Source organism: Manacus candei, unplaced genomic scaffold (assembly GCF_025592945.1).
Source record: "Manacus candei isolate 608988 ecotype Guabito, Panama unplaced genomic scaffold, ASM2559294v1 h1tg000028l, whole genome shotgun sequence".
Lineage (NCBI taxonomy): Eukaryota > Metazoa > Chordata > Aves > Passeriformes > Pipridae > Manacus > Manacus candei.
In genome coordinates, this window is record NW_026138076.1 from 9,183,268 (window position 1) to 9,205,401 (window position 22,134).

The 22,134-nt window shown below is 39.9% G+C and overlaps 1 protein-coding gene across 2 annotated transcripts in view; it reads right to left on the reverse strand.

Annotated features, from left to right (window-relative positions):
- CORIN (corin, serine peptidase) overlaps positions 1 to 22,134 on the reverse strand; it is a 119,814-nt gene that overhangs the window by 96,128 nt on the left and 1,552 nt on the right. For both annotated transcript variants that reach the window (XM_051789944.1, XM_051789943.1), the window contains exon 2: positions 5,068 to 5,212. In XM_051789944.1, the coding sequence (XP_051645904.1) occupies positions 5,068 to 5,212 (145 nt within the window). The remainder of the gene's footprint in view (positions 1 to 5,067; positions 5,213 to 22,134) is intronic.

Here is a 22,134-nt window from a genome sequence, read left to right on the forward strand (position 1 = left end):
CTCCAGAAATCTAATTCTGAAGCTTCAAGGGAACCAATACATTTTTAATATATTTTATATTCACTAACTTTTAAAATGGAAAGAGATATATAGGATTATGTAATTTAACTACCACTGGTAAACACAGATCCCTGATTGTGAATAAATCTTTATGTCGAACTTCTACTGGAAGAACCAAGGGGAACTTTATATATATATATATATATATATATATATATACACATATTAAGGTTCCTGGTTTTCCACCAGCAAATATTTCAAATAATTCAAATAATTCATTGGGATTTGGAGGAATTTACTGTGTGTATTTTACAGAAGCAACTGAAAATCTCCCACCTGCAAATTATTTCAGCAGCAAGTTTCTTTGTTTGAGTCCTCTGGTCAGGCCAAACAGGAAGAATAAATGTGTTGCAGTTGCACAAATAAGGACCACTATTAATATAATTTGCTAAAGCCTAAGGAATTGTGAGTGGTTGTGTTCAGAAATTGTGCTTACTTAAATGTAGCTTTTTTTGGATGCTTTGTTTCCAAATAAAGCCTTGAATTTCTATAATTCAGAAGCCTACTTTGTTTCAAGTTTCAAACTTCACTAGATTTTTTACAGTTTTCAAAAAGTTAAAACAAGTTTTTTTAACTCCTTTGACAAAGTGCATAATAGCTGAAGGTATTTTTTCACATTCTCTCTGCTCCTCCCTGGACTTATCTCTTCTCCACTCAGCATAAAAATAGAAGAAGTCTCTAAAACATTGGTCCCAAAGAGCTATTAATAATGATTTTAAATTAAAGTTAAAATGATTAGGTATTTCTATATCACTCAGCAAAACAGCAGACAATACATTTCAAGACAGGTAAACTCTTGAAAGAAATTTTAAAAACCCCTTTGGACAAATAAATACTGTGAAGCAAAATATGAAACTACTAACTGGATTCTGTACTCTCCTCACTCAGACTTATTTTATTCATTTTCTGGAACTACAAATAATAGCTATGTCTATCACTACCTATAAGGTAATCTACTTCTTTCACTGAGATCCCCAAAGGCTTGTTTGCTTCTTCAATCCATCTTTCCAACAATGCCATTTTTTGTTCTATTTTCACAGTTTCCTAGTGATAACAACTCTTCTTGACAGGTGGACAACACAATGAACCTCTTCTACATAAAAGGCCTTCCTAATTGTATTATCTCAGCTGACAAAGCTAAGCCAAGCAGTTCTACTAAAATGAACTTTTCCTGATGTTTATTCTGTGAAGGATCTTCATTCCCACCAGGGCTGGCAGACTAAGAGATATTTAAAATACTATTTTTACAAAATGCGTAAATGCCTCACACTGTGCATAGATAAAAGGGTATGCTGCTTGCCTGAAAGGCAGGCTTATTTGATATGGTCCTGCAATGTGATCATGTGCCCAAAAATTACATCTGGACTGGAAAAGTCTGACATAGATGAAACCCCTCTTTATGTGTGTCATAACACTTGTTCTGATTTCTACAGAAAAAATAGACAAAGCATTAGTTGTGGATGGGTATTAGCAGGAGATAGAAGAAGACCATCTAAGTATGATTTGAGGACACTCATGTGAAGGGATGGGAGGAATGCAACACCTACCGTGGAATGCATTTATCACTATAAAATAAACAGAACTGATTTTCCTTTATGGGACTATAACTATAAAGCATTCTGTTTTCCCAGATAAATAACTGCAACAAGAAGCAATTATGGTTCAATCAAAAAAAAATTAATTTGGTATAATGCCTGCCAGCTATGAAGGACTTTTTAAAAACAATGTTTCGAGTAGTTTAGAACACTTTCTCTCTGCAAGGATAAGAATGAAATGTTGGAAATTTTTCATTCTAACAAATATGTTAATTTTCACCTTTGCAATATTTGCATACTATTCATCACTTAAGGATTTTTTTCTGTTTTTTTTCAGCAAAATGAGACATAGACTACAGATTCTAACACAATTTGAAGGGGATCGTACATCTCTCCATTTTCAAGAAACATTTAGCTGTTCAAACCATGCATTCAGTTATTGTTTGTTTTTCTGGAAAGTGATGAAATTATACTGTACTATACTGCACTGTACCATACCATACTATACTACACTAGCTATAATCCCCAGCAAAAAATTATGGACCAGTCTTATTAGAAGGCTCTTGAGGTCTATAGGAGTCAAGTGTAATTGTAAGATATCAGTAATCTTAATCATATATAATCTAGCCTTTTCTTCCCCCTTCAAATTTATATTGCCGAGTTAGGTCTTCATAGTCAAGATCTGGAATGTTAGGTCTTCGACAGTTCAATACAAGCAATATTCCTACTCCCTTCTCTCCTCTGATGTACCACAGGCTTTCAACAAATTACTATGGTCATGGTCTAAAGGTTAGACTTCCTTCAAAGTAACTGGTAATGCCTCTACTTCCAGGAGTGAAACAACATTCATTCCTTACAAGGTTTTCTCCTAGAGGCTGACTCCTGGTGAGAGATAGCAGAGTATGCAGTGCCAGAATGTAAGCACTTAAGAGAAATCAAAACTAAACAACTCAGATTGCTCTTTTCTTCTATGGACCTAAAAGTTTCTTGCATTTTTAGTCAAAATCTCATGTATCTTGACTTATAATTTGCTTTGTCATTTCTTTGTACACAGTTCTACAAAATTACTTTTTCAAGGGCTTTGGATCTTGAATACTTGGAAGGTAAAAAATTTTTGCAAGATTGATTTATGTCATATTCTGAAAACAGGGCCCCATGACACCTCAAGTAGGATATTTTCCATTACTACAGTATAACCGTATTGCTCTTCCTGTCACCTTTCTCCCACACCAACTTTTCTGTTTCTTCAACATCAGAGCTTGCAATGACGTGCAGGCAACAAAAGAGATGTAAAGGAAAATGAATAGAAAGGTTCTCAGGTGCACACACACTTTTTCATGTGTATATGCCTCATTTAATTAAAAAATATTACAGAAGTAAAAGAATAATTGCCCACAAACTTACCACAGGAAACAAAACACTTTCTTTCAAAATATAAAAGGTTTAATTTCCTGATGAATTAATTACCAAAGTCGAATCTAAAAAAGTTCATAAGGTTCTTAAGGATAGACTGGAGTTTTCTATTTATGTTTTATGCACCAATGAAAGATACTAGAATGACAACCACAGATTTTAACTCCTTTGTTTTTGGAAAAAAATGTAAAACTGTAATTACCCATATATTAAATAATTTCTCTTAGCTGGTCAGGACTATCAACTTCTTTCATACACTGTAAGACTTCATATTAATATTAGACTGTAACAGAATTCAGTTATTATTGATCTGAAATGAATATGAAGTACTATTCTGGATATAGTGCATTCTCAATAACTAAAACAGACTATATTACACACACTTTAAAGAGGTCCACAGAATTTGTTCATTTCATTCTACTCATCAAACATATTTGCTTCTAAGCTACCAATGCACAGAAAATGAAAGCTGCTGAGAATACTAAATTATAATATGTTAATTCAAAGGATGCTCCTGAAGGGAGCTTTGCCAGTTTTTGACTTGGGTTATAACACCAAGCCTTATTCTTTACCCTACAGTAATTTCACTGAATTAAGAGGGGATAGTCCCGATTTTTGCTACGTAAGTAGGATCAGAACAGGTCCCATTTCTCAGAGGATTTAATGCATTTTAAAGTGTTATATCGATACATCCCTCAGGAGGAGACTGAGTAGAGCTGATGTAAATACACCTGCTTTTTTATCTGCTTTCTCACTAAAGAATGAAAATCTAGGGCAGAGGATATGAAGGATACAAATGGAATGCTAAACATAAGGAAAGCAAATTGAATGGCATCATATTTCCTAATTGCCAGACTTGATCTTAATCCATTTCAGACTGTTCTTAGTTGAGAGATAAAACCCAAGACTTATTTGTCAATCATAACATTCACTAGAGCTTTGGAGTTTTTTTTACCACCCTAACTTAATCTAAATGAAAATAACAGGCCCACAATGTCTTGCTGCAAATCCTTTACAGACTGAATTGAGAAAACAGGTTTAAGTTGTCTTGACAGTGCTACTGAGATATGTTTCTTCCTGTCCTTGCTAACTGTTTGACTGCTTGATGTGTATTGAAATCGGTGTATTTAAAATCAGAAAATTGATATATATATCTGTATAGTTCATACATTATCCCACTTGTTACAGGTGTGCTTCTGAAGTACTTAGGGAAGCCCAACTAGAAAATATTCTCATTAACAAAATAAAAAAGGTAAAAAGCTCAACACCCCTCAGCACTGAAAGCAGATTATTTTTTTACTTTTTTTTCTCTAAAAAAGCAATGCTTTAACTTAGTATTACTGTCTTTTTCATGCTGTAGTTGAAGCAATTTAATGATATGTCAGCCTTCTCTAAAGGTAATGAAAGGAAGACTTCTAAAAAATTTATGGTAATAAATTAGCACCTTTTAATTGTGTAACAGACACAGAATTACGTAACAGACTAAGCCATTATGAAATCTAATATACCTGGAACCAGTTTCCACAAAACATGCTTGGGGTTCTGCATTAATACATATTCCATATTTAGAAGAAATGAACATAGTTTTCCTTAGCAAAACAGTAATATTTTGTAGAACATATTCAGAAAGATTTGTGGCTATTTATAAATTAAATTTCACTTGAAAATAAGAATCAGATTTGCATACAAACGTATGACATAAAGGGATAAATATTCAGTTCCAGTGACAGTGATCTAAAGCTCTAACATAAATATCTTTTTGTACTTGTGAAATGACTTCTGAAAACTATCTACATGCTACATACTTCTCAAAAGAAAATGCTACCTTGAGAAAATCAGAGATGGTTTCCTCAATGGTACTTTAAATATGTTTTAAATATATAAATCTAAATAGTGTATTTATTTCTCTGCAACAAGCAGTCATTAGGTAGATTAACTGGTTAGGTAGATGTGCTAAGATACATGTTTAATGTCCACAGTTATATTAGCACTTGAGAATGTGGTCTTACTTCTAGTCTCCTTAACTTGAAAAGTGCCAATTTACTCCATTAGCACTCACCTACAAAGGTAAGCAGAATCACCAGCAAAAGGATAAGGGCACAGATGCAAGGAATCAGTATCAGGAGCAAAAGTCGAAGGAACTTGGCCGAAGCCAGTTTCTGAGAGCAACCATCCCCCATATTATCCTCATCTGTTCCTAAGACCTGAAAAACAAAAAAGCAACTTTATCATTATGGTGTCAGTTAGTAACTCCAATGTTTTCAATAGCAGTCCTCCCTCCCTATTACACAGAACAGCTACATGATTTAAATATATGCTATAAATGGCTTATAGGTTCTTAATGACAAGTTGTACATAAACTTTCTTTCTGGCAGACAGCCTAGTGTAATCCGTATAATTTAGTTAACTTTATCCAATATCCACAGACTTACAGCTTCGTTGAAATTTCTAAGCATTTCTGATGAATTGGAAGTTGGATAGGCATTTCATTTGAAACAAATGGAAAATACATAATAAATTTAAGCAATAAAGCTAAATACATTTTTATTTACAATTAAAAATAACCCATTACTAATTAGTCAAGACCTCCAGGTTCTTAAGTTTCTCTTATTAAGGAATTAAAGAACTATTATAATCTTTGTTTTAAGTGACAACAGAAGTGTTAAGGACCATTCCACTTACTATGCACAATAATGCTGTCTAATTTTTTAAGTACCTTACAAAATTATAACTTATTACAGTATTCTGTAGAGTTTGCAGCTCATATTTTCTGTTCTATGAATGCAACAAAGAAGAATGAAGAAAAATGATTTTCTGAATTCAACTGATCTGCAAAAAGTACAAAAATTCAAACCTTTGCAAAAGCCTAAACATGTATTTTATATATTTTTTTTAAAACCTAGCTCCATTAAGACTATGATCTCATATACTGGAGAAATGTCATACTTTTTAAACAGAAGCAAAACCAAAACTCCAAGTTACTATGTAACAGCAAGATTGAAGCTGTTATGAGGTCAATACATTTTTATCTGAAATTGACTAAAAAATAAAATTTTCCCTGTGATAAGGTGAATCTAGGTGATAGGATTATTAATTCCAGACAATGCCTTCCCAAAGGATGACTAATAGTTTATCCTCTTTGTCAGGAAGATCAATCACATCAAAGTTGATGGTGACAGGAACCAAGTGTAAATGCATCCATTACCCTGACAGCTTCTCCCCAAAGAATCTCAAGTGACTGAGGTCTACAACATGCATAGGATTAGTCTTGTAAATGCCAGTCTCTGTGTGTTATCTGGCTCTGCTTTGCGTGCCTTTCTGTAAAGAGCAGGTTGTCAGACTGACTGGCACAAATGGAAGTTGAAATATATCTTAATTCAGCAGAATATCATTACCACATGAACACAGACTCCTCATGAAGGAGAGCACCCTATCCTTTGAAATCATGATATTCTGTAAGAAAGAACCCATTTCTGCTGGAGCAGACAACAAGGAGCAGGACCATCGTTACACAGCTCAGTGATTAGGGCATGTGGGAGCTGATTGTTAGTTTCTTTAAGACAAACAAATATAATATCCAGCTCATTTTCCTAAAGGAATGACTCCCAGCCAAGATGCACTCATTGCAAATCCCAAGCAAAAGTGCCCAACTCTATCCAGTGTAATACTAGGTAAGTTCTGACCCATGACTCCCCAAAGAGTTTGTCTTAGGAGTAAAATCCTTATCAATAAATAACAAAATAATAACCATCCTTGCTTTTAGACTCTTTTTGTGAGGAGGGGGTGATGTTGAATATTTGGAGGTCCAAGAGATCTTAATAACCTCAAGCACAAGTGTATACCTGAGAGCAGTGTTACCACCACTGTTGTATAGATGCCTCAGAGTTAACCTAGGGGAAACATTAAGTGTGTGCCAATTAAAACAGTGAGCTTCTTCTGTTTATGTGAGAAATGTTTTCTAAAGTCTACTGGAATTGTGAATACTACTTATTTTACAGAAATGTTAGATACTAAAAGAGAACATTGAATGTTTTCCATCTTGTCAACTCCTGGAAGCAACAATAAATCTCAATCTTTGCATTGACAACTTATTGCTCCAGATTTTAAAATGGACTGTTGTATCCAAATTTGCTTTCAGTGACTGCTCAAGAAAAGAACGTTGCATTGTGATAGACAAATTTCTCTAAACACCATGAACTGCTAGTTCTGTAGAACAGTGTCCTAGTTAGAGCAGCTGGGACAAGTTCATCACGGTGTGGGTGTAACCCAAACTGTGTATTCTACACCCTCTATGTCATTTCCAGGAACTGTTAACAATACACCATTTCCAGCAGCTGCCCAGAGCACACCTGACCCCTCAGGCTACAAGCTGGGTGTTAAGAAGCCTGTGAGATAGGAGGATGTTCCTATCCTCACACCAATGACTCAGGTGTGATAACTCCCCTCCAGGAAGTCATTAGCATCTCCAAACCCAGCCTGAGGGGTCCTGTCTGCTAATGGGCCATCAAGGTTTCCAAAAATATCTCACAACTCACAATCACCCATTGTGGAACCCCCTGCCCTGGGGGAGGTACTGGGCATTCCCACTGGAACCTGAGTGTATATAATCTTGGGGTCTTGGGACTTCTGGGCCCACTTATTGGATCCAGAGGAGGACCAGAACCTTGACCGCACTGGAACCACCACTCTCAACCGGACTGCAACCAGCACCCTCACCAACAGGTCTTCCTTTCCTTTTACTTTAGACTCAGGGGGACCATGTGGGGCTCAGCACAGGGGCCAATGAACACCATTTTGTTCATGCCCCAGGGTACTGGGTTATACATCTGGGTTTTGTGGGTTAAAACTAATTGTTTGTCTGTATAATTGTATTTATTGTATTTTTTTTATTAAATTGTAGCTCTGATTTATAATCTCTTTTGAGTTGGGTTCATTTCTCCTGTCGGTTTACCTTTAAACCAGCACAAACAACAAAGTAAATATTTACAGGCAACTGAACAGCATGTTGTATTTTTCCCTTCTACAGGAAAAGACCTCAAGAAAAACACTAAACCTATTTAAAATCATCACCAGCGACTTGGCAAGCACAAGCTTAATTTTCCCAGTTTTCCAGTTTTGCCAATTTTCTATCACTTGAACAGCTACATTAGTTTTTTTCCATCAATTTCTGTGATGAACATGAAAATAAAACTGGAGATGGTGCTATTGGTTCCTACACCTTCAATGAGAGTTTAAGAAACATAAATGCATTAATTATACCTATTTTTTATATATTCCCCGATAGTGTTTCTTTTCCTCTTGCCAATACACAAATATATGCACCAGTTTAAAGAGCTCTAGTATGACAATGGTATCTGTACAAACTTCAGACGTTCTGTTCTCTCAGTTCTAATAAACAATGGAATAGAGGCACAAATAATGGACTAAAGGCATAAATAATGGAATCTTCAGAGAAAAATGGGCCTGTAGAAGGAAACAGAAGTGCAACATTCTTACTCCCTTAGCTCACTTCAAGCTTCTGCATTAGTGGCCAAGATGGGAAACCAGTCTCCCTCAACTCTCTCTGTAGTTTCTCTGATTCATTCTCTAAGTCTGTAAGACTGAGGTGCTGGGTAGATACACATTTATCTCCCTTTCCAAGGGAAGGACAAGAAGATCTAGAATTAGAATCCTTGTGGGCCCACTGAAAGAAATCAACCCTAAATGCTGGAGATTATAGCATAAAATAGATTTAACACAGCATTGGACCAAAACATACTCTCCATACTTGAAGAATACTGGTGCAAGTTCTCTTTCTATCACTGTTGTTAGAAAACTTGATTTAAGAAATATTTTTCTGAATTTAGTACTGTGTATACTATAGTTAGGAAATGTCAGTGTTTCATTTTTAAGGCAACAGGTCATTTGCTTTTAATACAATCGTGTTTTGTATTAAACAAGAATATAGTCGGAAGATAAAATGCTTAAAACCATAATTTCTTCTGACAGCTAAAAAGTTCTGTCCCTAATGAAATTACAATAACCACTCCTTAACTGAGTGCCATTCTTTCAAAAATGACTGCAATAAAGGAAATAGACCATAAAGTAACACTGAAATAATTTCAATGCAGATTTTTAAAAAATCCTAGGCTTATCTAGGACTGCTGGATCAGACTGCTCACAGTTTATTTTCTGAGACTACAGAGGCAGAAAAAAATAAGAGATGGAAAAAGTGCGTAGTCCCATCTGACTACAAAAATACAAAAAATTAATTGGACCAAAATTCACAGCTTATTTTCTGCAAGATGTGGGGAGAATTTGATCTCATGGCTGTCATTTCAATAACATGCCTGTCATATTAAAGCAGAGAAATGACAGATTACGTTAAGATTTATGGGTAAAAAGCCTATGGTAGCATGCAATTTTCCTTTTAGACACAAAGTATCAAAGTTACTAGTCTATAAAACAGCCTGAATCATGGTATAAGCACTTGACAAAAATATCTCCTGCTGTAGTCACCAAAAACCTAACAGATGTTCTCCCAATAAAGAAATATCATTAGGGCTAACTGCCTACTGTCAGTATCTTCTGTGCACGATGGGCCTATACACAGAAATGTAGAAGACAACTGTTGTATCAGAAGCATTAAAATATCTCAAGCAAGCCTTACCAAAGTACTACATAGTGTTTATACCAGAAAGAAGTGGAAACAAGACAAGTACAACCATGAAATGCAGAAAGAATGTCATTAGGGGGCAGTAAACAGATGGCTTTGTAGAAGTCCTCATAATGCCACTGAAGAATCTGCTGCTCAGCCAAGCAATAGTTCATGTATGAAAAATATGTTAGATTATGAAAACTATCTGCAGTTCTTTCCATATCTTTGATATTGTTCCCCTTCTAATATTGAAGCAGTACTCAGTTGTCAGCTCCTGTGATTTTATCAGCTCTCATGATACTGGTCTTAAAGCTCCAGATACTGGATTCACATGACCATACCAGCCATTACAGCTTTCCCTTCCCCATTAAGGGAAGATGGCTCCCACTTCTTACGGCTACAGAGTGTAGCCATAAACGCCATAAACTGAGCCTGTGAAGTGTCAATGTTTAAGCACAAAACAGCATATATATATCATCATCATCATCATGGCTGGGCTTTGTGAACAAAGATTTGGGGAGGACTCTACCCACGTTTGTTACAAGCGCTTTGGTGGCTAAAAAGGCCAATACGAGACAGGCACGTCCGGTTGCAAAAGGCACAGCAGAAAGACTCCTTAGGTGGTATATTCTGCAAGGCACGATTCTTTCTGCATTGTCTTTTCTCCTCAAGAGTGATCCTGTGTGCTTTCTCAAAAGCATCAGCAGCGTTATAGAGATAGATATATATAGATAGACAGATAGATATAAATTTAACCATACTCATTGTTACAGCTTTTCTTGATGGACTCATAATATTCAAATGCCTGGGAACAAGTAACAGAAGCTGCAAATGGTCTACATTTTTTATCAGTTCTGTCCTGTTCACATGAATATTATGAGTCAGCAATGCATCTCTGACTACTTTATAGTCAAGAAATATAACGCCATACTTTAACAGTCACTATAACAAATAGAAAGTGTAAGGTAAATCCTCCAAATGTACAAAGTCACATGCTAAAAACACAAACAGGCAAAAAGTTGCGTAATCTTTCGTTTTCAGTGCTGCAGGAATCAGAGAGCCAAACTGAAATGGACCCTAAAGAATGAATGTTGACAGCAAAAGAAACGAGATACTAAGCAGCTTTTGTCTGCAAATACAAATAGTACTCAAATTCCAGTGTACACAAATTTAAGAACAGAAGTGTCATATTTATTCTGAAAGTAAATAGTGCCATTCAGAGGAAAAAAACTTTTCATGCAGCAAAGAACAAAACCAAAACAAAACCTTCACATACAGTAAGGCAGAAAAATAAAACAACCCAAACAACCCTCTTCATACAGCAAGGCAGCAAATATGAGAAGGATGTTATCACATGAATTGTTATTTGCACAATGGAATGCGCTACTTTTCCCGATAGTCCAAGTAATTCCTTGTAATTTCTCCCAGGAAATTCCATATCCTCAGACAAATTACAAATTGCTGAAGTAATTAATTCAAAGTTAATTTTGATGATCAGACATCCTTTCCCTTTCGTGAAATTAACCAATCTGAAATACACAGTATCCAAGTAAGGGAGATGTCATATAAAGCTGGTCACATCATTCCAGAAGAAACATTTGGCTGGTCCTAGATGCCCTGGCTAGCCGGATTCCTTTGCTGAAGTAGAAACCTGAAAGAAATTTAACGTTCCTGACATACATTTTCACTTAAAGTAATGAAAGTGTAACTGTGTCAGTGATGTTTCATCTCTGTTAAAGAAGATGCAATGTGTAAAATAAGGTGATTTTTTTTTTGCCTTTCAGACTACCATAAGGACCCACTGACCACTTCTGTTCAGGTGACTTTTCAATTTGAGACACAGTGCTGTAAAAATGCAAACCAGGCATCACCAAAAGTGATGACATTCACACTAATGAATACTGATGTTGTATTCTTCATTTCTGTTGCACAAATTTGGGATTCTTGACTCCTGACAATTTCAGCAGCTTGGTGAGCCACAGAGACAACTCTGGGACTGGGGAATTGTGGAGATAGGCAGGAGAAGCTCAGAAAAGACAAGGTGACATTCAGGTATGTGACACCCAGCTCTGTGACAATTGTTCTGATGCCGCTCTAGCTTCAGTTTGTGATAGAGCCAGGGGTAAGTTTGCTGAGACAAAACCCAAACACACCTATGGTGTTCCAGTTATCGACGTGTTTGAGAGCTTTCACTGCCACTTTCCAAGCTATGTCTCCTTTAGCGAGTGCTTACAGTGCTGTCCAGTGTGACTGCAGATACCTCAGACATAACCCACCCTCACTTCAAATTTTGTAGCTGAGGCACAAGCAGCTATCAGAGCCACTGACACACTGAGTTCCAAATCTGTTTTTGTCCAGGATGACAGATGCATTTCTCAGTGGTGTTACCAGCATCCAAGTTACTATCTTACAGAGTATGCTTAATTTAAGAGAGCTTGCTTCTGGTGCAACTTCTCTTTCATAATTCTTTCTTTCCTTTCTGAAGGCTTGAGGGAGGTGGAAATAAGTTGATCACTGAGACACAGGCACTACAGTCAGGAGATCTGATGTTCTGAGGAGTTTATTCTCATTCCATCTAGTTCTTTTGAAAAAGGCTCCACTGTTCTACCCTGGCAATGTAGTGGATTACAAAGGCACTTTCAAAACATCTATTTGATATCAAAATAAATAGAAATAAATAATGTAATACTTAGTCTCCATGAAAATATTTTATTTAGAAATCAGAAAGTTATTGACAAGAAAACTATTGACCTTGATCCTCCATTACAGGTGATCAATGCTTAACATTTCATGTAAAAGGGTGCAAGTGGAAAAAAAAGAATCTTCTTGGATTCCATGTGTCAAGAACATGACACTACTAACTGCTCTCCATCTCACTATAAATGAGAATTAGACACTCCATTAGCCAACATATATGGTCAGTACTGACCACTTTTCAAAATTTTCATTAGAAGAGAGGGAAAAAAGGATATTTATCACTACTAGAGAACAGCAGTATCACTCTTCAGCACCAGTATGTTTTGATCTCCTCTTTTTTAAAAAGAAGTGTTGCTGAATAATGATTCTGCTTTGGCATAATTGATGATGGTTTACATATATTATATATATTTACAATTATTTATAATTTCACTGATGTAAACTTGTGACTACTATGGGGATGCTTCCCACATTCACAATGGAACTTTGTTGAATTTTCAAGAATGTTCAGATTAGGAAATCGTACAGCCGATGGCAAACTTACTACAATTCTAAGCTGTCTCTTCTTCATCACTCAGAGTTGGTGGCAAAGATGTGTGATGTTGCCATGCCTCTTAATATGAGCAAGATTCAGTAAACATATGGAAGATATCAAAGATTTTTCAAAAACTGAAGGCATTCATTTTAAGAACTAGACTCTGGTTAGCATTATCTTATATTTCTCAATGCCAGAACATGAACACCCATTCAGCCCACTTTAACAGGCAGTGGGAAAGTATTTTGGGGAAAGTAATCTTTAATTAATGCAGAATTTAGGCTTTAGGGGTTATTAGTTTTCTTTAAGTTGCTAAGGCTTGCGAAAACTACTCATAGAAGTTTCCACAGTGCCATGCTGTTTTTCTGAACACACCCAGACACTACTCTAATGCTTTCCTGACTACCCAGATGTTCATTGCATTGAGGTTTGCTAAGCACATTGAACAGCGGTGGCAAGCCTCTGGTTACACATTGCTGAGAACTACAACCCAGCAGGCAGGGAGTAACACAGTACTCACTTCAGGTTCCTGTTTTGCCTGGAATTCAGTGAGCAGATGTCTGGAGAAGAGCCATTAGCACCGGAAAGCAAACTTGAAAACTATAAAAAAAACTTTAAAAAAAAATCCTAGTGGCCTAATTTGTGACAACAAAAAAATTTTGAAAAAAACCCAAACATTTTGAGGGGGTGGAGGCATACAGTCAGAGGAAAACTTCCTCTTAAAAGCAGCTTTCAAGCCTGGAAAACTAGAAGGAACAAAAAGAAATCCTGCCTGTCAGGCACGCTCCCATTCAGTGTATCAATCACCCACCCCTTGTGTAGAAATCCCATCAGAATCCCCCTCCCACACAAGGCAATTAGACCTCATAATTGGACATAACCTTTTTTCCCATTATTGCCTGATCAGTAGACTTAGCCTTCTGAACTTGAAGGTGATCACCACATTATGTATGTGCCATGTGTATTGCTGATTATTCAACTGTGCAACTTATTTAAAACCAAAAGTTTTCAGTTACATGAATTGGATGCTAAACTAGAATACAAGCTAAAAAAGGCAGGAATCTTCTTAGAAGCATTTGTCTCCTTATGTTTCAAGCATTTCTTATTAATTTTTCACTAAAATGTGTAATTATTCTTACACTATAAACATCTGCTAAGAAAAATTTAAAATTATTATTTGAATGTGTAATGTTAACTTTGCTGACTTTTTTCTGAACTAGCCCTTGGACCAGGGATAAGACCAGCAGCAATATTAATCAAAGGAAAGAACATGACGGAGTGTAAAAGCAAAGTTTTATCTGTTCAGCATAGCTGGATTTTTATTTGGCCTCCTCCCAAAGATGAAAATGGACTTACACAACGTCTCAAAGGTTGATAACCTACTACCTATGAAATTTAGAGGTGACTCATTCATTTTTCAATAGGATATCAATTTGTTCAGAAACAGATCATCTTTGAATATTTTGCTTCAGTAGAAGAAAATACAGAAAGAGGAGGATATTTTTTGAAACTACCAGGACATCTTGACAGAAATAACTGGAGAGGTGACTAGAGATTAAACCTATTCATTATTGTTGAAAATATGAAAAAAGGAGCTGATACAGAAAACTCAAGATTAAGTGGGTTAACAAGGCACTTACATTGGTGTACACACTGGACTATGACTTTGATGTAGTACTAAAGTTTTATGGATCACATAAGGATTTATGGAATAAAAACTTTCAAGTCACTGAAACAATAACAATCTGGTGAATTATTTTGTCAAAGAAGAAAAATCCTACTGTATTTATGGCTAGGAATATTCAATTTGTCATCCCTAGAACAGATGCCAGGTTTTCTCCCATTTACATTTTCGTTGGAAATCTCCAAGAGTCACAGAATACTCCTATCGATGATGAGAAAAAAGTGAATGGAAACCATCTGGGTTCTTAGCCCTTCCAGACCACCATCAACACTCTTTCATATCTCTGACTTTATAGGGAAAAAGATTTGTTAACAACTTTTAAACACATTCAGTCTTCATTTCAGACTTCCTTTCCATCCTTGTCTACATGCAGTACAAATTATTTAAACTTACTCCCTTAAAATGGCTGATCAGGGACAAACCAAAGCTTATAAAAGGCACTTATTAGTTAATTCTTTTGTTACATAGTTGCTATAAATGAAAAAACAAGGTGAGAGAAAATAAAATTAAAAAAAACCCCACACAAACAAAAGAAAGATAGCTACTTACTCTACAGTTCCTGACATTCTTTCAGATATATTATCTATTTGGACCATATTTGCAGATGCGGAAAACTAGCATCTTTTAAACAATAAACTGTCCCTCAATACTATGTCCTGGCAAAAACGCACAAGCTGCTAAGGCAAGGTGGCCTCAGCTGTCTGTGTTTCTTCCTGCTAATGCAAAAAGGCAGGAAGCTGGAGAAAGTCTGAGCACTGCAGTATGTGCTCTTTCTATAATCTCCAGGTCCCACTAGTTTCAGGACAACTTTAACATAGGCAAAATAATCCATACAGCAGAAGATATGACATGAGAATCAGGAGCAATAGAAGAAATCTCCATGTCATACCACTTGCCCATGGAAGTCCGGAGCAGACACAACTGTGTTTTACAATTATATGCTGTATTAGTACATTAATGCAGAGCTGTAGGTCTGAGAGCCATGGGATGAAAAACTCCTCAGTGCTACCAGTGTTTTTATTCCCAAGAGAATGACCTGACTACTTTCTGAAATCTAATGAGATGAACAATGCAAGGAGCATGGAAGTGATTTCTTACTGCTTCATTCAGAGGCAGTAAGGGGGAAAAAATGAGTGTCTCTTTCCTTAGTAAATGCTTCCCAAGTCTATGATGTTCTCAAGTAACTCACAGTAATACTGGAATGACAGTATAGGTTATTTTGAAACTAGTTCTTTTAGGTGACAAACAGTATAGGAATTGCTCTGGGCAATTACTGCTACTGCTAAATCATTGTTAAGTCAGATCTCTCTAGCATCAAACAAATCAGTCATGGAAGATTCTAGCACATTAGTATTTAAAACAATAGGTTCTGTATATGGCAGAAATGAGTGTTACAGTTTTTAGGAAGAGAAGAAGGGAAAGACAGACTTTGACAAGTCTGGAACCAGTCGGTCCCGAAGCACAGGCACCATCCACTGAGATCACATTGGGATCTATCTGAACTACAACACGTGAATTGGAGTAGATGCAACCTGATGGGGTCCCAAAAAAGGAAACTCTACCTTCGTTTCCTTTCCCTTAAGGAAGGTGAAGACAAATAAATGTTCAATATAGAAAACATACCTTTTGCAAGAAAAAGTGAGCCTTGGAATTCAGGAAGAGCAGTAGCTTACTGGAGCACCTGCCATAATGCAACTTGACAGTCTTTTTTCCCCCAGATTTACAGGAGTTGTCCCCCAGGGTCAGGGCTTGAACCATCCCAGCATAAACTTCACCATTCCAAAGAACATCTGTCAGTATCTGATTTTCAGCCTCTTTTCACTTTCTATAGGGCAAAGTGCTAAAAAACTACATTTTGCTGGCAACAACACTAATAAAAACAGAGAATTGTAAACTGTGTGGCACCCAAAGAAGCAGATGTTGCAGGGTTTTCATTCTAATGACAGAGGCGATGAAAAGGAACTGAAGGATCACAGAATCACATAATCTGCCAAGTTGGAAGGCACCCATCAGGATCATCAAGTCCAAATCCTGGCCCTGCACAGGACCATCCCCGAGAGTCACACCATGAGCCCGAGTATCATCCAAATGCTTCTTGAATTCTGTCAGGATTGGTGTTGTGACCACTTCCCTGGGAAGCGTGTTCCAGCACCCAACTGCCTTCTGGGTGAAGAGCTTTTTTCTAATATCCAACTTAAACCTCCCCTGACACAACTTCAGGCCATTCCCTCGGGTCCTGTCACTGGTCACCACAGAGAAGAGATCAGCATCTCTCTCTCCTCTTCCCCTCATGAGGATGTTGAAGACCACAATGAGGTTTCCTCTCAGTCTCCTCTTCTCCAGGCTGAACAGACCAAGTGACCTCAGCTACTCCTCATACGGCTTCCCCTCAAGGCCCTTCACCATCTTCATTGCCCTCCTTTGGACACTATCTAGTAGCTTAATATCTTTCTTACATTGTGGTGCACAAAATTGCACACAATATTCAGTTCATCCCTTCATGATTTGGGAATAGGGGAAGCGGGACAGGGTTCTCCATGGTAGAGCAAATATTCCCAAAAGGACCGCAGCCCATGGAGGATCCACACCAAAGCAGAGGATGAGTGAGAAGAAAGGAGCAGCAGAGAAGAACCACAGTCCTTCCCTGCACTACCCATTGCCTCACTGAAGGGACTGAGTGCCACCTGCGGTGAAAGCAAGGTGGGAGGAGTGTGGAGTGAAGCTGAGCTTAGGAAGGTGGGAGGAGAGGTGTTTTCCTGAAGCGTTTTAATGTTTGCTTTTTCTTTTGTTGTTGTTTCATAATACCTGAATCAGTAATTAAATATTAATCAGTAATAAACTAATTTACTCCATCAAAGTCTGTTTTGTCCATGATGGTAATCAGGACGCAATCTCCCAGCCTTTATCTTGACCCATGAGCTTCTCATTCTCATTCTTCTTATTTTCTCCCCCATCCACAGGAGGGGTGAGGGGTGAGAGAGTAGATGTGCAGTGCTGAGGCCATCCCACCACCACCCCCACAGCAGGTTGTGCTCCAGCAGGCACTGAGGGCCAAGAACTGTGACATGGATGCATCTCAAGGAGAAGGCATAGCAGCAGTCAGACAGCACTTTCTGTCTTTAACCTCCAGATATTCAGATTTCACAGGTAAAACAACCAGAAATAACAGCATAATGGACAAATTAATTGCAAGCATTGCTTTAAATTATAATGGCTTATAATTTATACAGCCAAGGAGACCCTATCCCTCCAGGGGAACAGTTGTCTGCACAAGGTAGGCAAGGACAGAATTCAGACTTCAGAAATAGTGACATTCTCATCTCTTTTTGAAAAGACAAGCTCTTGCTTGACAGTCGTCTCATTATTATTTTTACATTTAGGATATTAAGCCATTATCCCCGTTTCTTTCATGTTTGCTGATTAGAAAGACAAGCCGAAATTTAAAATGCTACCTGGAAGGGAACTATCTGTTCCATCTGACAGCGAGAAAAGCATTCTCAGCACTGGGGCACAAAAGCGCACATGGATCTGGGAGCAGGGGGAGCTCTCAGCGCTGACGGGAGCCAGGAGGTCCAGGGGGGCGGCGAGGGCCGGGGCGGCACCGGGAGCCGCTGGGACCTGCCGGCGGGGCTCCCCGGCCGCTCTATTTTTACTACGGCATGTTTTGCATTCAGACTTTCCAGTACAGGCGGCCAGGGTCAGGGGATCCGCTCTGCCGGGGGAATCTGACAGGTCAGCCCAGCCAGAGTTATTTATAGAGGGCGGAGGACTGAGGGAAGGGATGCGATCGGCATCGTGTTCTTCTGCCGCGGGGCTGCGGACTGGGAGAGGCCCCCGCGAAGTAGCCCCCCCTCGCCCCTCAGCAGAGCCGGGCAAGGCGGGTGTGTGCGGCGGGGACGCCCCAGAACTACCCGGCCTGACCCCCGCCCCCGCCCGCCCCTCACGGCCGGGGAGAGGGGCCGTGCCTGGACACGGGGGCTGCCACGAGAGCCAGGGAGCTGAGCCACCCCGGCAAGGTCCAGGCGCTCCTTTCCTTTCTTCCGCACATTTTTCCTCATGCAGCCTCTCGGGAAGTGAGGATCCACCTCACACACCTAGTAACATCCCCAGTTACAGATCCCAGCACTTGCTGGGTGGCTCTTATGCCCTGCCGCTCAGACTGAGGCTCAGTACAGTCCTGGATGAGACTGTAGAGGGCCACTACAATTAAAAATTCAGAGCCAATGAGAGTAGTCAGGCTGGAGCAGATTGGATACTGTCTTCAGAGGCAGTTCTGTGCATGAAGACCTTTACAACGAGCTTTCCTTGTCCTTCTGTGACAATCCGTCATTTCACAAGGGGTTATTATCCACCTTTCTCTCCTGCGGTTGAAGAACCATATGTACCCAGCTTGCCATTTATATGGTCCATTTCTTTTCTATAGGGAAAGAAACTGGAACAGACTACAAACATGAAAATTTCAAACTGTAATCAGACTGTCCCTCTCAAGCCCTGCTGCTTACTTAGCTGCTTCATCCTGAAGGCATTTAAAAATCAGGAAGGGGTCTGGCAGCCACATTTGGACGGGCCTAGGCTGCATGTGCAAGTCTAAAACTGCTCTGCTGCAAGTGGCCCGACATCCACCCCTGCCAAACCCTGGCTGGCATTCAGAAACAAGACATTCATCTGGCCTTGTAAGCACTTGCTGAGGATACCTGACACGCTGACAGGATTCAAACTCTTCCCACACAATGTAGCCATAGCCACCATCTTTTAAAACCTGACCAGACCCGACCAGGAGTGCCACTGCATGTAACTGCCTGACAGCAAGTGATCTTCAGCCTGGAAGTAGATACCTGGTATCCAGGGCCTCCTGGTCCAGGTGGGGGCAAAGCCACAGTTCCCACCTCTTAAAGAAGCATCTATAGCGCTTGTATTGTGCCTACTGGACTGGAATGACCTCAGTTTGCTGGGCCTCAGCATGGCAAACACTCACAGAGCTCAAACAGCCACTGAGACACACCGATTGAAGCACTGTCTTCCTACTTGTGTCTGAAGAGTATGTTCAGAGTTCAGTATTTGTTGGTTGGAGTAGTTGAGTAGTGGTGAGAGCAGGAGCCACTTGGCTTTTTTGCCCAGTATAATTATTCTGACATTCCCTTGCCTGTTCCACCTTCTCTAGGAAGGACCGTTCTCCTCCAGACAAATGAGATTTCTGCCTAGGTGCTTATCCACCTCAGCTTCTGCACTCGCTCCTTGTATGGCCACACAAGTAATGACAAGAAACTATGTGTCTGGCAATACATGGACTTAGTATAATGGCAGGACAGTAATAGTAATGTTCCTCAAGGGAGCTGAGTGCTAAGACCTAAATATGTATATAAGCTTAGCAGAAAAAAAAAAAAAGGGCAACACAAAAGCAACTCCTGCATTCAAGGAAGCCTGCATTTTTAAATAATTACTGGCACTACAAACAGTCCTGGCTTTCATTTGTATCTGCAGACATCATCTAATACATAACTAATAGTCAACCAATAATACAGATACATTAAATTGCCCTGTGTGCATTGCACATTTTATAGAACACCTCCAATCATGACACATTTCAAACAGTACTTTTGATTCACTGAACACTCAAATTATCTACAGACTGTCAAGTGCCAGCAAAGACTTCTGGAGAAGAAGGGAAAGTTTTGTTCAGTATTTTATAGTTACAGCTCCAAAAGACAGGAAAAACAGTATTTTGTCCTGATGGTCCCATGAGACACTAAGTGCACAAGCAGACTATCCTAATCTGGGCAAGTGAGCTGGGCTGCCTGCCTCACCATCCACGAGAGGCTTCTCAGGAAAATGAGTGCTGGTAGCTTCCTTGAAAATATATGCTAAATGAGGATTACATGCAGGGTGAAAGGGTTGGGCTTCCCTGTAGCCAGAATCTGAGAGAACTCATCTGCCTGTTGGGGTACTCCATAAACAGAGGAGAGAAGAAAAGTCACAGGCATTCGCTATCTAAAGGAGGCTTGAACATTGTTTAAGATTTCTTTGTTCACTTGGAGGAGGCCTCAGCTTCCTAAAGAACCTTGATGTCCAAGATGCTCTGGAGATGTCATAGCTTTTACAGAGACACAGAAGCAGAATGGTTCTTTAATTCCCTGTATTACTACAGTTGCTTGGATTATAATTGCTTGGATTATCTCAGTGACACTAATTCATAGCTCTCTGTGTCACAATACCTGAGAAGCTTATAACAGAGATCTCCAACCAGGGCATTCATTATAAAAACAAACAAAAAGTTTAATCCTGCTGAGTGGTCCATGTTTTAGGAACACAGGGAGTGTGTAAGTGGCCATATGGAAAAATCCACTACCATATCCTTACTGCTGAAAGCTAAAACTTCACAAGAGACCCCGTGAATGCATTAAAAGCTCTAGATATTTGATTTCACTTAAGAGTTTCACCGTCTCAGTCAGACTTCTAATAATTTAAAATAAAGGTTAATTAATTAATCACCTGCCATGAAATGCGTCCAAAGATTCTGCATTTTAAATCAAGTGGAGTAGCGATACTACCAAAGTATACTGCCGTATTTACAAACTTGTGAAACCAGCTGCAGTGCCATTTCGATCGCGCACGATCGCTGTGACAGCACAGGAGGCTCCGACGCCCTCTCCGCAAGTGCCACGCATCAGGCTGAGCGCTCCTGTGCTCCCCCTCGCCGGTCCCGGCCGGCGGCGGAAAGGGATGCCAGCCCTGCCGGCGGAGAGAGATGACACCAGCCCTGCCGGCGGACGCTCCCGCTCGCTAGCCGCGGGCTTCACACCCGCACTGTCACGGGGAACGCTGCCCCTGCCCCGTTCTCCACCTGCGGTCCCCGCCGTGCCTGCTCCTCTGTCAGCGCCACCCGCACCGGGGACACCGGGGGACAACCTGCGCCCCGGGTAGCGGAGGGACGGGCAGGCTGGAGGGCCTGACCCTGCAGGTTCGCAGGGTCCTGCGAACAAAATACTGACCCTAGCGCGTCAGCCACCTCTCCCACAAAGGCGGCCAAAGAAAGCTCCTTCGCCCCCTCGTCCCTCCTCTAGGAGCGTGCTGGGACACTGCCAACGCCCGCGCTATCCCCTCAGACACTTCCAACTACACAAGTGTGCTGATTCTCCCTGCAAGGATTAACTGCTTCGTGGGATGACCTCCCCCTGTGGGTGGTTGCGGCCAGCGGTACCATCCCGCCAGACAGCCGTAGCAGGGGGCGAGAGGAGGGGAAGGTGTTCCTCCACTCGACCCCAGGCTGCACCGACGCAAGGGTAAAGTCAGCTCCCGCTCCTGCGAGGGGGGCAACTACCGCGCCGGGGTCACGGTGCATCGGCTCTCCGGGAGCGCGGTCTCCGATGGAGGTTGCCATGACCGTCTTGTCAGAGGCTAAATCCAAATTTTACTCCTGCAAATCCTAGCCGGACCTGTTGCCCTCGGGTTCGGCCACCTCCTCCGCAGTCCTTCCAGCAGCAGAGCAATTAACAGGCACATCGACCCCCTTGATCATCCCCGTTGACTTCGTGAGAGAACTGGGGAGAGGGCGCCTCTCGGCTCTCCATGAGAC